The sequence below is a fragment of the Notamacropus eugenii genome, chromosome 3 (assembly GCF_028372415.1).
Source record: "Notamacropus eugenii isolate mMacEug1 chromosome 3, mMacEug1.pri_v2, whole genome shotgun sequence".
In the NCBI taxonomy this organism is placed as follows: domain Eukaryota; kingdom Metazoa; phylum Chordata; class Mammalia; order Diprotodontia; family Macropodidae; genus Notamacropus; species Notamacropus eugenii.
This window is the reverse complement of record NC_092874.1, coordinates 378554197-378567225: the sequence shown is the minus strand read 5'-3', so window position 1 is coordinate 378567225 and position 13029 is coordinate 378554197. Positions and strand designations below refer to the sequence as shown.

Below are 13029 nucleotides of genomic sequence, written 5' to 3'. Positions count from 1 at the left end.
ATATAAGAGATTTAGAGATTCCAAGTAAAACTCTTATTCATACTGGGGTTGTTTTTTTTTTTAATATTTGAAAATTAAACAAATTTACTATTAACAATTATCATTATGAAATAATAACAATAATTGTTTATAATGGACTTTCCTCACAATAGCCTGTGAGATAGCTGTTAAAAGTAGTGTTAAGCCCATTTATAGGAAAACTGACACTTTGAATGTAAGCTCCTTGAGAGAGGGACCCTGGGCTGTCTGTCCCATCTTACCCAGGGTCTGGCATGGTGGCACTGCTCAGTATGGATGCTATTCCACTTTCTCCACTTCTCAGTCCTTTGGCTTCTGACCTCATCACTCAGCTGACACCACTCTTGCTAAAGTGACTGGTGGTCTCTTAATTACCAAATATGATGGCCTTTTTTCAGTCTTCATGCTTCTTGACCTCCCTGTGGCATTTGTCACTGTTGATCACTCTTTCCTTCTTGATATTCTTTCTGGATTTTTGTGACACTGCTCTCCTGCTTCTCCTTCTACTACCTGCCTCCTTTGCTGTCTCACCCCCTCAACTGTGTTTATGTCCCCGTGTTCTCAGGAGGCCCTTTCTGTCTCTCTCACTTGTTAACTTACCAAGCTGTCATAGATTCAGTCATCATCTCTATGTAGATGACTCCCAGATCTCTTCCCTTCCCATGCAGCCACCTCAGAGAGGATGTCCTGTGGACATCTCAAAGTCGTCATATTCCAAACAGACCTTACTTTCCCCTCAGACCTTGTGTCTGTTGAGGGCACCCTCATCCTTCTAGGCACTTAGATTCATGACCTTGGCATTGTCTATACTCTCCTGATACAACCATCCCAGATCTAATCAGTTGCCAGATCTTGTTTTATCCCCCACAGTGTTATTCATATCTATTCCCTTCTTTCTACTTATGTCACCTCCACCCCAGTTCAGCAGCTGAAGCTCTTGCCAGTTTCCTAATTGTTTTCCATACCTCAAGTCTCTTCTTCCTCCATGGCATTTGCCACATAGTTGCCTGAGTGGTTTTCTTAAAGCGCAAGTCTGCCTGTCTGTGAGACAGACACGCGCGTGCGCGCGCACACACACACACACACTCCCCCAGTAAACTTCCCATTTTTACCTCTAGGATCAAATATAGGTTTCTCATTCACAGCCTAGGCCCCACCTCCCTTTCTACTCTCTACTTAGGCTTCTCTACTGCCCATATTTTGCCCTCCAGCCAAACTGGCCTTCTTGCTGACCCCCCACAAACTCTGCTTGTGTAATACCTTTTACTTGCAGCCTCTCCTGATCAGTTCCAAGCTAGTGCGCTCTCTCCTTATCCCCAAAATTAATCTTGTCCGTATTTTTATGGCATAGGAATTGCCCCTCTAAATTCAGTCGCAGAATGAAGCAGATCATTTTCTTTTGTATTGTATTTTGGTTTCCTTTATGATTTCTCCCATTCATTTTATTTCTTCTATGCAACATGACTAAGGTGAAAATGTCCTTAATCACATTTCCGTTTTAGATGTTGCAATATTTTAAATCTATGAATATATATTTATATACTACAAATAAAATTTTTCCAATGTAAAAAAAAGAGAAGTTGTGCCTCTGATTTCATTGGTACTGGGAACTCTTGGGTGAGGACTCTCTTTTCACCAGTGCAGATCAGCACTTTCTTGTTGCCTAAAGCAAGGATAAATGACTTGCCCAGGGTCATACAGCAAGTATACGTCAGAGACAGGACTTGAACCCATGTCTTCCTAACTTTAAGGGAAATTCTCTGTCCTCTATACCAGTCAAACTCACATAGAAAGAGGGCCACTAACCTGTCCATAAGGATCCCTGCGAGCTGCATAATGACTTCGGAAATCTCATATTAACATTATCTGTATTCTATTATATCGTTATTTATTTTGTTAAGTGTATTTCCCAGCAACATTCTAATCGGGTTCAGGCTGCCCTTTACAGTGTAGAGACACATGGGCTATGTGTTTAGCACCTGCACTATACCACACTGCTTCTCAACATACTTATGTACATAGATGTTCTCTCACTCTGCAGAATGTTAACTCTGTGAGGCCTGGAACCCCTTTGGTTTAGCTTTGTATCACTAGCTATCCTAGCACAGGGTCTGGCCCATAATGGGCATGTGATGAATACTTGTTGGTTGGTTTATAAACATTGATTTTCTTTGATAGCTAAACATCCTTATCTTTGCCACTTGTAGTCTTTCTGTTTCTTTGTATTTTAAGCTTGAGATTTCGCTTTGGTAATGGTTTGTGAATTTTATCAATCTGTACTTAACCCTGAGCTTTCAGTGCTTCTTAGCAACTTTCACATTATTTCCTGCATTATGATTTTCAAGCTTTTTAGGTCATCATTATTTTTTTGATGGTCCTATGATCCTTAAGTTATCTCTGCCCAGCTTATCTACACAGTCACTTAGGCTTCTAGAATTCATATTTCTTCAGATGTTGATAGGTTTCCTTTTGTTCTATTAAATTTTCTTCATGCTCTATGAGTTTTAGTTTTAAATCTGCTATTTACCCATCCCATCCACCCACCTCCATTTCTTTTTTTGTGTAAGAAAAAAATTAAAAGAATAACAGATTTGACACTAAAACTCATTGACTTATTTTGGAGACATTCTTCATCAAGTGGTCTTAATTGTCTATGCTCTCATTTATCTTACTGATTCTCATTTTTGAGAGCTCTGCTGATTTCTGCCTTTGTTTCCTTTCTCATTTTGATTTTTATGTGTTTTATTTTTATTTCCTACTTAAACCATTTTATGGTTTCTTTTTGTTTTATTGTTCTTGGGATCCTGTATAATTCTTCTGCTTTCTTTTTTATTTGGAGTTTGAGGGTTCACTCTTCATTGCTGCATAATTTTTCTTTTTTTCATTTATCTTGTCTTTTTCTAGCTTATCTCTTCAGTTCCCTTGTTTCTTTAAACCTCATCGCTAGTTGATCTGCTGAGAATTCTCTTACAGCCTTTTTTGCTGAAACTGACCAACGTCTATGGCCTGCGTGGTTTATGGGGGAGGTCCTTGTTGTGTGCAGACTCCATGGAGTAAAGGCCATAACTAGGTCTGTACCTCCTGGTTCTAAGTTTCATTCCCTCTAACTAGCTCTGCCCTTCAGGGTCTCTCCTCCATTTCATAAACATTCAGCTTTTCTTTTGTTGGGCTGGAGGAGTTCATTACTGTCTTCCTGTTATTACTGCCAGAGCAGGATAGAAGGGAAAGCTTGCATTTCAAGCCTGGTGAATTGTTCTCTTTAGGTGGGTAAAGTGAATGGGAACATGCTGCTGTTCATCTTGCCACTTTTATTTCAGAAAGTTTTACCCTGTGTGGCAGAATTCCTTTTTTTCTTCTTGCTGCAATTATAATTACTTTTATTTGGTGTAATTTGTTTTGTTTTCATTTCACTTAGACTTTTGGGACACCCCATCCAAAGACTTTCCTTCTCCCTTACTCCCACATCGTACCATTTGAAAATGCTCTTCCTCATGTAACTTCAGTGAATTGTTTCAGGCTCTGGCCAGTGTGTATTGTTTTTCAAAGTGGTGGAGATCAGGGACATTGATGGAGGCAATATCTTCTGAAACCTGAAAAAGACCTCATCAACAGTCTGGACAATGTAACTAATACGGTGATATCAAGTCTGTCATTTACCAGCTGTAAAAAATAGCTCAAAACTTGAGATGAGACACAGAGAATCCCTTAGACCAGGGCTGTGCATGGTCACCGTGGCTTTCTGGACTTGTTATAAAATTGCAATGCCTAGTCATTGAGCACACTTACTTACATTTAGATACTATTTCTAATAGTGTTTTAAACTTGGTCTGAATCTTTTATCCTTAAGTATGCAGCTACAGTTTACATTTAAATAAGTTACACTTGAATGGGTGCAAACCTAAATCTGTTCAAGAATTTCTGATTTCCTACTCTACCCCATTCCGTCACCTGTTTGTTAAGATCTATTAATGAGATGCTGGTACTTTGAGATCCTCAGCACTTATGGTGGAAGGAATGAAGTACATTGCTAATAATGCTTCTTTACTCATGCCTCTGTTGTCATGTTTATCATTCTTCAGTAGAATTTGATTCTTTAAGAAAAATTCTTAAGTGTTTAAAAGGCCAGCATTTCTTTTCCCTTATAAATGAAGATACATCTGTAATATTAGTAGATACAGTCTGAGTAGACTGCTAACCTTTCTGATTGAATGGGTCTTCTCTTTCCATAACTGAACAGCCAGTTATTTGACAGTGCTTAATAGATTTCTTTCATCTTAATGAAGCCTCATCTCTGCAAAGTAAAATCTGCTGCTGGGTCTTATGTCTGCAGTGGAGTCCTTAGAGAGTGCTGTTGGTTAAAATCACCAGTATGCTCTGAGACTAATTGCACAGAGCTGTGCCGCAGACAAGTTTTATTGCTGCAGTTTCTTGAATTATGTTGAACAGCAGCAGCATCAGCAGATTTCAGATTGCACTGGAGTGCTCTAGCAGCACTGTCATTCTTGCTGGCATCTTTTCTCTATTGATCTTTTTTATAAAGAGAAGCTTTTTTTTTTCATTATCTGGCTATAGAGATGCTTTTCCCATTGAACAAAGAGTAGTGCATTGGAAGAAACCTCTGGGAGAGGCAAGTGAGAAATAGTCAGGGATCATCATAAAAAATGGTGAATTTTTCATTTCTGATTTTCTTCTTACTATGTATCTTTACAGTAAAACATTTTCTTTCTTTGTGCCTTTCCCTTTGAATAATAAGTAAAAGAGATGGGGAAAGATTTTGTTGTTGTTAAAGTCTGGTCAAATCCTGAAAGAATTGTCTTCTCTACCTACAGTAATTACACAGGCTTCTGGGCTGTGCGTATTTTATTTCACATCCTGAAGAGTATTTCATTAAATTCTGCAACACAGTCTTGGTATGATAGTCCTGTAGGTTTCTCTGTTTACTCAGTGAGTTTTGTATAAACAAGGAGGACAATACATGTTTAAAATGTTCTAAGCAGAACCTCCCTTGAACGTGTGGCATTGTCCACATTTGAAGAGACGGATTTTTACCAGCATCAAGCTCCATGACAAGAAGCAAATATTATCATTCGTGTTAATTGTTTCATATTGAGTCTTAAGTCCAACATTCCCTTTCAAGTATGACTGCTTAGCTCTTTTGTTTATGGAATGTTTGTGTTGATGCATTTATTTGCAGCTTTTCTTTACTCAGGGCTCAGCTGAGGTCTTTAAACAGGAGAAATTTTACAATAAGTGAGTAATGTTGTAAAGATTCCTCTCTACCTTAGATACCTGTGTAGGTCCATTTGGCTAATTATTACATTACTATGCTCTTGGCAAGTAAACGTTGGGAGAAAAGTTGTCAGCTTCACTTGTACTTTGTCTGCTCTCACTGTGTCACAATTCACCACCCAGGCTTATCTGCTTCAAAAACAGGAAATCAGAGGTGGGAGGGAAAGACTATATAAATCATGCTTAAAATGTCCTGTATTTTCCATTCTTGCAAGCTGTGTCTTCATTTTGATTTAATGTTTAAAGGAAATTGAACCATTTTCATCAGCAAACTAACTTCTTAAAAACTCAGGAGTGTAGTATATTTTTTTTCTTTTTGGTGTGTTTTGAGTACAAAATATAATATTTATTCACAATAAGTTTTTTTTTCTTTGAACAGTTTTACTCTGGGCACCGATCTCCTCACATTCCATATAGGTTATTGCACCTGGTATGGACGCATGCACGACATTTAGCAGGGTACGAGCAACAGGACGCACACGAGTTCCTCATTGCTGCGTTAGATGTGCTGCACAGACACTGCAAAGGTAAGGACCTGGGTGTCAACTCATCCCATCGCACTCATTGCTTCTGCTAGCAGTTCAAGGAAGGGAATCCTTAAGCTAGAGGAAAGGAGGAAGAAGAGAGAAAGCTTTAATAAATTATGTGACTGGTTGGGATTTTGTTGGTGAAGAATATTTCCTTCCTTTGCATTTAAAAACCATGAAATTGATTGGAGCAATTTATACCTTATAACCAAGAAAAACATCTAACTATCTAGGGGAGAATTTTTCCTTACCAAAAAAGAAAAGGAGAGAGAAACATGTAGAAGTCTTAGTCAAATGGAATAATCCTCATTACACTCTGTACTTGATATTTTGAAATTTCCTATTTAAATATGAGTAATTTTTCTCTTTTTGAAAATAGTAGAGGTGCTCCTTCCTGCTGCCCACCTCCCATGCATATGCACATAAAATAAACACATTGGTTTTACCCCAATTTGCCCTTTACACATTGGTCCTAAGTCAGTTTGACTCAGAAAGTTAGATTAGCTGTACTTTTTAAGCTTTATAAGTTGCTGTTATTCACATGCCAGTGTCATTGTACACTACCCAAAGTAGAGAATCCAAGAGTTACTGCTCTTCTTTGGGGGCAGCTTTGTCAGGGCATCATGACTAAACATTATGGGCTTCTTCCTGGCTCACCAGTTTAGACCTGAGTTGGTTCAGCCGTTTTTCTGGTATTTAACTCAGTAAGGGTAAAACTTAATTTTGTTTTAAAATACAAATTGAAATGCTTTCTTTGTTCCACTGAGAGGCTTCCAACCCATCAGCTGTTCAGAACAGCAAGATCAGTCAGTCATCCAGCATTTACTAGACACACACTACTTCGCAGCCATTGTACTGGGCCCTGGGGATACAAATACAAAGAGTGAAACCCTAAGAAAAACAAAAACAGTTCCCAGAAAGGTCAAACAAATGAGGATTTCGCGTTTTTTGCCTGCAAACACAGGAGTTTAGAGTTCTTGGTTCTTCTTCTTGCTTTGGTAGATACTACTCAATTTCAGACTAATATCAGGAATAAAGTTGCCAGCATGGTTTTGTGTCAGATGCCATCAACTGCAAAAGGTAGCAGCCAGGATCATGAACTTAGCCAGTAAAAAGCTTTTCAGTTCATTTTCACACCAGCGCAAAATGTATCAGGTTTACAGTGTCAAAAGAAGGAATTTGCTAGTAATTCCTGATTCGGTGTGAAACTTAAATACTGTAGAGGATAAGAGTGGGAAGGACAGAACCTATTGATGTCAGGAGTAACGAGAATGCTTACCACTCAAGGGCAGTTCTTTCTCTACCATTGGAAACCGTTTAATGTGGGCACTATACATAACTGCAATAAGAATAAGTCATTCCAGTGACAGTGTTATTTGTCTCAGTAAGACAATGACACAAAGTGCTTAAAATTTCTCCATTCTGGGGGGCGGAGCCAAGATGGCGGAGTAGAAAGATGCATATACACATAGCTCCTAACCCACAACCCATAGAACATTGGTAAAAAGGAACTCACGGCGAATTCTGGAGTAGTAGAGGCCACAGCACAGTGGAGCAAAGGAGATTTCTGTTCCAGAGGGACCTGCAAACCTCTTACAAAAGGTCCGTCGCGCTGCGGACGCGGAGCCCAGCCTAGCCCTGCCGCGGCCGCGGCACAGAGAGGAGCAGATCTGAGCGGGCTTCAGGGACGGGATCTCCAGCGGCCGTGCGGGTCCCTCCACCCACAGGTGACGGGGGTCAGTGAGAGGGTCTTCTTGGCAGGTCGAGAGGGGAGTGGGGTGCCCCCATAACTCAGGCCCCCTCGGGAGGTAGTAGCTGACACAGCGGCAGACCAGGGCTCCCCAAGCAGGCAGGAGCCTGGATCCATTGTTGAAGGTCTGTGCATAAACCCCCTGAGGGAACTGAGCCTGAGAGGCAGCCCTGCCCCCCACCTGAGCACCTGAACTTAATCTCACACTGAATAGCAGCCCTGCCCCTGCCGAAGCCCCAAGGCTGGGGAGCAGCATTTGAATCTCAGACCCCAAGCTCTGGCTGGGAGGATCAGGAGGCAAGGTGGGTGTGAGGAGAATATTCAGAGGTCAAGTCACTGGCTGGGAAAATGCCCAGAAAAGGGAAAAGAAATAAGACTATAGAAGGTTACTTTCTTGGTGAACAGGCATCTCCTCCCTTCCCTTCTGATGAGGAAGAACAGTGCTTACCATCAGGCAAAGACATAGAAGTCAAGGCCTCTGTATCCCAAACATCCAGACTAAATATTCTATGGGCTCAGGCCATGGAAGAGCTCAAAAAGGATTTTGAAAATCAACTTAGAGAGGTGGAGGAAAAGCTGGGAAGAGAAATGAGAGATATGCAGTCAAAGCATGAACAGCAGGTCAGCACCCTGCTAAAGGAGACCCAAAAAAATGCTGAGAAAATAACACCTTGAAAAACAGGCTAACTCAATTGGCAAAAGAGGTTCAAAAAGCCAATGAGGAGAAGAATGCTTTCAGAAGCAGAATTAGCCAAATGGAAAAGGAGATTCAAAAGCTCATTGAAGAAAATAGTTCTTTCAAAATGAGAATGGAACAGATGGAGGCTAATGACTTTATGAGAAACCAAGAAATCACAAAACAAAACCAAAAGAATGAAAAAATGGAAGATAATGTGAAATATCTCATTGGAAAAACAACTGACCTGGAAAATAGATCCAGGAGAGACAATTTAAAAATTATGGGACTACCTGAAAGCCATGATCAAAAAAAGAGCCTAGATATCATCTTTCATGAAATTATCAAGGAAAACTGCCCTGAGATTCTAGAACCAGAGGGCAAAATAAACATTCAAGGAATCCACAGAACACTGCCTGAAAGAGATCCAAAAAGAGAAACTCCTAGGAACGTTGTGGCCAAATTCCAGAGTTCCCAGGTCAAGGAGAAAATATTGCAAGCAGCTAGAAAGAAACAATTCAAGTATTATGGAAATACAATCAGGATAACACAAGATCTAGCAGCTTCTACATTAAGGGATAGAAGGGCATGGAATAGAATATTCCAGAAGTCAAAGGAACTAGGACTAAAACCAAGAATCACCTACCCAGCAAAACTGAGTATAGTACTTCAGGGGAAAAAATGGTCTTTCAATGAAATTGAGGACTTTCAAGCATTCTTGATGAAAAGACCAGAGCTGAAAAGAAAATTTGACTTTCAAACACAAGAATGAAGAGAAGCATGAAAAGGTGAACAGCAAAGAGAAGTCATAAAGGACTTACTAAAGTTGAACTGTTTACATTCCTACATGGAAAGACAATATTTGTAACCCTTGAAACTTTTCAGTATCTGGGTACTGGGTGGGATTACACACGCACACATGCACACACACACACACACACACATAGAGACAGAGTGCACAGAGTGAATTGAAGAGGATGGGATCATATCTTAAAAAAATGAAATCAAGCAGTGAGAGATAAATATATTGGGAGGAGAAAGGGAGAAATTGAATGGGGCAAATTATCTCTCATAAAAGAGGCAAGCAAAAGTCTTATTAGTGGAGGGATAAAGAGGAGAGGTAAGAGAAAAACATGAAGTTTACTCTCATCACATCCCACTAAAGGAAGGAATAAAATGCATGCTCATTTTGGTATGAAAACCTATCTTACAATACAGGAAAGTGGGGGATAAGGGGATAAGTAGGGTGGGGGGGATGATGGAAGGGAGGGCATGGGGAGGAGGGAGCAATTTGAGGTCGACACTCATGGGGAGGGACAGGATCAAAAGAGAATAGACGTAATGGGGGACAGGATAGGATGGAGGGAAATATAGTCAGTCTTATACAACACAACTATTATGGAAGTCATTTGAAAAACTACACAGATTTGGCCTATATTGAATTGCTTGCCTTCCAAAGGGAAGGGGTGGGGAGGGAGGGAGGTAAAGAAGTTGGAACTCAAAGTGTTAGGAACAACTGTCGAGTAATGTTCTTGCCACTAGGAAATAAGAAATACAGGTAAAGGGGTATAGAAAGTTATCTGGCCCTACAGGACAAAAGAGAAGATGGAGACAAGGGCAGAGAGGGATGATAGAAGAGAGAGCAGATTGGTGATAGGGGCAATTAGAATGCTTGGTGTTTGGGGGGGGAGGGGACAAAAGGGGAGAAAATTTGGAACCCAAAATTTTGTTAAAATGAATGTCAAATAAATAAATTTAAAAAAAAAATTTCTCCATTCTACAGTCAGGCCATGCTGAAGAGGCAGGCAGCATTCTGTATGAATCCCACAATGGTCAAGTCTCAAGCCAAATACCATCCTCCTTTGTTCAGTAGTCTCTGTTGCTCAGCAACATTATACTCTGCTGCCCATTAAGGTTAAAGAACCTTATATCATAGATGCTTAATCTATTGCTTTTTCATAAAGCATTTCAAAAATCTCTTGCATAAAACCTGCGTGGTTAATATGATACAAGTGAGAAACATTCCTTTCTCTTCTGCAGCAAAAGGTGTACATCATTTCTTTGTCTTTCTAGAATGACAAAGGCTACATAGAGATGAACCAGTTGGCCTTGGGGGTCTTTTTTCAAACTTCTGTTTCTCATTCTTAATTATTGCAAAATAATGAACCAAAAAAAAAAACAAAAAAACAGCTTTCCCCTCTCCACCCCAAGCACTGAGGAACAACCAAAGAAGATGATTGACTAAACCATTTTAAAACAAAAGATGTAAGTAATTAACCTTTTAGAAGTAAAGTCTTTGTGCCAGATGCTTCATTCAAGAGTTCACTGAAGAGGGAAAAAATCTATAGCTAAATTAAAGCTGCTGTGATAGCAGCAAAGTATGCTATCATCCTTATCACTGACCCCTGCCTGAGGTCTTTACTTTTACTCTTTGTAGAAGGTTCTGCATATATACTAAGCATTTCTGAAGGTATATACAGATGTAAGCTATGATGATTACTACTAAGAGGGAGCTCTTAAGAAGGGTATTCCTATGGAAAGGACAGCTAAATAGAGTGCTTTGCATATGATATACCTTTTATTGGGAGGAAATAGGGTCTTGAAGGAGCCCTATATTTGGAATCAGAGGATGTGAATTCATATTTTGATTCTGCTGCTTAATCACTGTATAACCTTAGACATACATTTATAGTTAGAGGCCATCCGATCTAACCCCCTGTAAAAGCAAGCACCCCCACCATACGCAGGAGGGCCTGCTGTACAGGTTCTTTGATCTGCTTTTCTAAAAGGAAGGGTAACTTTTGAGGGGTCAACAATCACTTTAATCAAGCACATATATCATTCACTTAGTTCAGGGGAAAAAGCACCCTGAACTTCAGAGAAAATACAGAGAAATAATCATTGGCAGACAGGGTTTACAACTGTCTGACCATAAGCAATAAGTACATCACAAACCAACAGACAGGTCCAGCTGTCTGACCCTGCATGCATACATAGTTACCGGAGAGAGAAACACCAACATGTGGGTTTTCAAAGCCAGGGCTCCTCAGCAGCTGCCCACAGTCTGGCCAAACAAACACTTCCAGTGAGTAAGCTCCAAAACAAAACCTCACCTCAGAGTATATATTCACTTTTCAGAGACAGAGAGCATCACAACCTTTGAGAACCTGTGCCTCATTAACAAAAGGTGTGGGCCTTCCTACAAATCTCCCCTAATCAAATTCCCTTAATGGGCAGACCCATTAATGGGTGGGGAAGATCTTTAATCTCATTAGCATTACACGCCCTTATTTTACAGATGAGGAAACTGAGGCAGTGGGTCATCTAGGTAGTGTCTGAGGGAGGATGCACACTCTTTTTGATATTTCATCCTATCTCCAGTAATCCTGATCTATATCTTTCCCTTTGACCCAGATGACTCTAGTGGAGGTAGTGAGGTTAGTGACTTTGCACAGCCCTCCCTCACTTAAATCCAATTCACATGCAAGTCATGGCATCACTTTCCTTATGCCATAGTCCTCTTTCAGAACAAAGGACAAACCACAACAACAGTCCAGCACTCCTATGCCCTGTGCCACTGGGGAGTTATAAGGAGAGAGAAATCATAAAGACCACATGGTGTAACAGGAGAAGAGGTGATTTTGAAGTCAGAAGATCTTTATTCAAATGCCAGCTCACTCACTGTGTATAATATAATCTTTCTCCAAAATTGGATAGCTGTTGTTTATATAAGGTTATATATTAAGGTTCACAAAGTGCCTTACATTCATTATCTCATTTGATGATGCTTGACCTGCCTCCCTTGCAGAGTTGCGTGTGACCCTGAAAACCAAGTCAAAAGGGACATGAAATGTTCCTGAAAGGAAAAGAAGTGGGCCTTCTGTGAGAGGGAAAATAAAGAATCTGAAGTGTTAGAAAGAAATTGTCAGAACTTTAAAATATGGAGGAATATCACATAGGGGAAGAAGGGAAGGAAAAAGATGAATGAACATTTAGGCCTAAAAATTAAATGTATAGTTCTCCCTGACACTAGATGATCTGAGGAGGAGCAGCTGCTTGTCCTCTAAGAAATAATAAAAGCACAGAAGCTCTCAGGTGAGGGATCATCCAGTAAGGGTCAGAGAGGAGAGGTGAGCAGTGGTACCTGGTAACTGCCTGCTGAGCAGCACTACACCAGCCACTGACCCAGCTGGACCATAACAGAGGACCTCCCAACACTTACCAAAAAAACAAAGCTGCTACGCTCTTCAGAGGGGCACGAGAAGAGCTTGAAAAGTATTGCCCAAGTCTTAGACAAGAAACTGAAGGCCATAGGAGCTTTGGTTGTGTTTTCCTCACCATTCCCCCTGATGACTGGAGATGCAGAAGAGAAGAATTGGTTTGGGAAGGAAATAGCTGGCTAAGAAGATAGGGCTTTCATGATGGGTTCATCATGAACCAGAGACAACAGGTCCCTCTGCATAAATGGAATGCACCTAACTAGATCTAATCAAGTGCTCCTAAGTATTGTGTTTACTTTGGGGCCTTTGGTCCACAGAGTTATTGAAGGAACCGAGCATGTTTATGCTGGAGAAGAAAAGACTCACAAACATCTGACTGGGCCTCATGTGAAAGAGACGTTCGATGGTTCAGTCTGGCCCCAGGAGACAACAGTGGGAGCAATAAATGGAAATTCAAAGTTTGTAAAAGTTAGAGCTGTCCAAAGAAGTTCTATGGCTTTTGTCCCTGGAGCTTGTGGCTTCCCTGTCATTGGAGGTCCTGAACAAGAG

The 13029-nt window shown here is 40.5% G+C and overlaps 1 protein-coding gene across 2 annotated transcripts in view; it reads left to right on the top strand.

Annotated features, from left to right (window-relative positions):
- Window positions 1-13029, top strand: part of USP22 (ubiquitin specific peptidase 22) — a 267180-nt gene that overhangs the window by 220013 nt on the left and 34138 nt on the right. For both annotated transcript variants that reach the window (XM_072597603.1, XM_072597602.1), the window contains one exon: window positions 5687-5834. In XM_072597603.1, the coding sequence (XP_072453704.1) occupies window positions 5687-5834 (148 nt within the window). The remainder of the gene's footprint in view (window positions 1-5686; window positions 5835-13029) is intronic.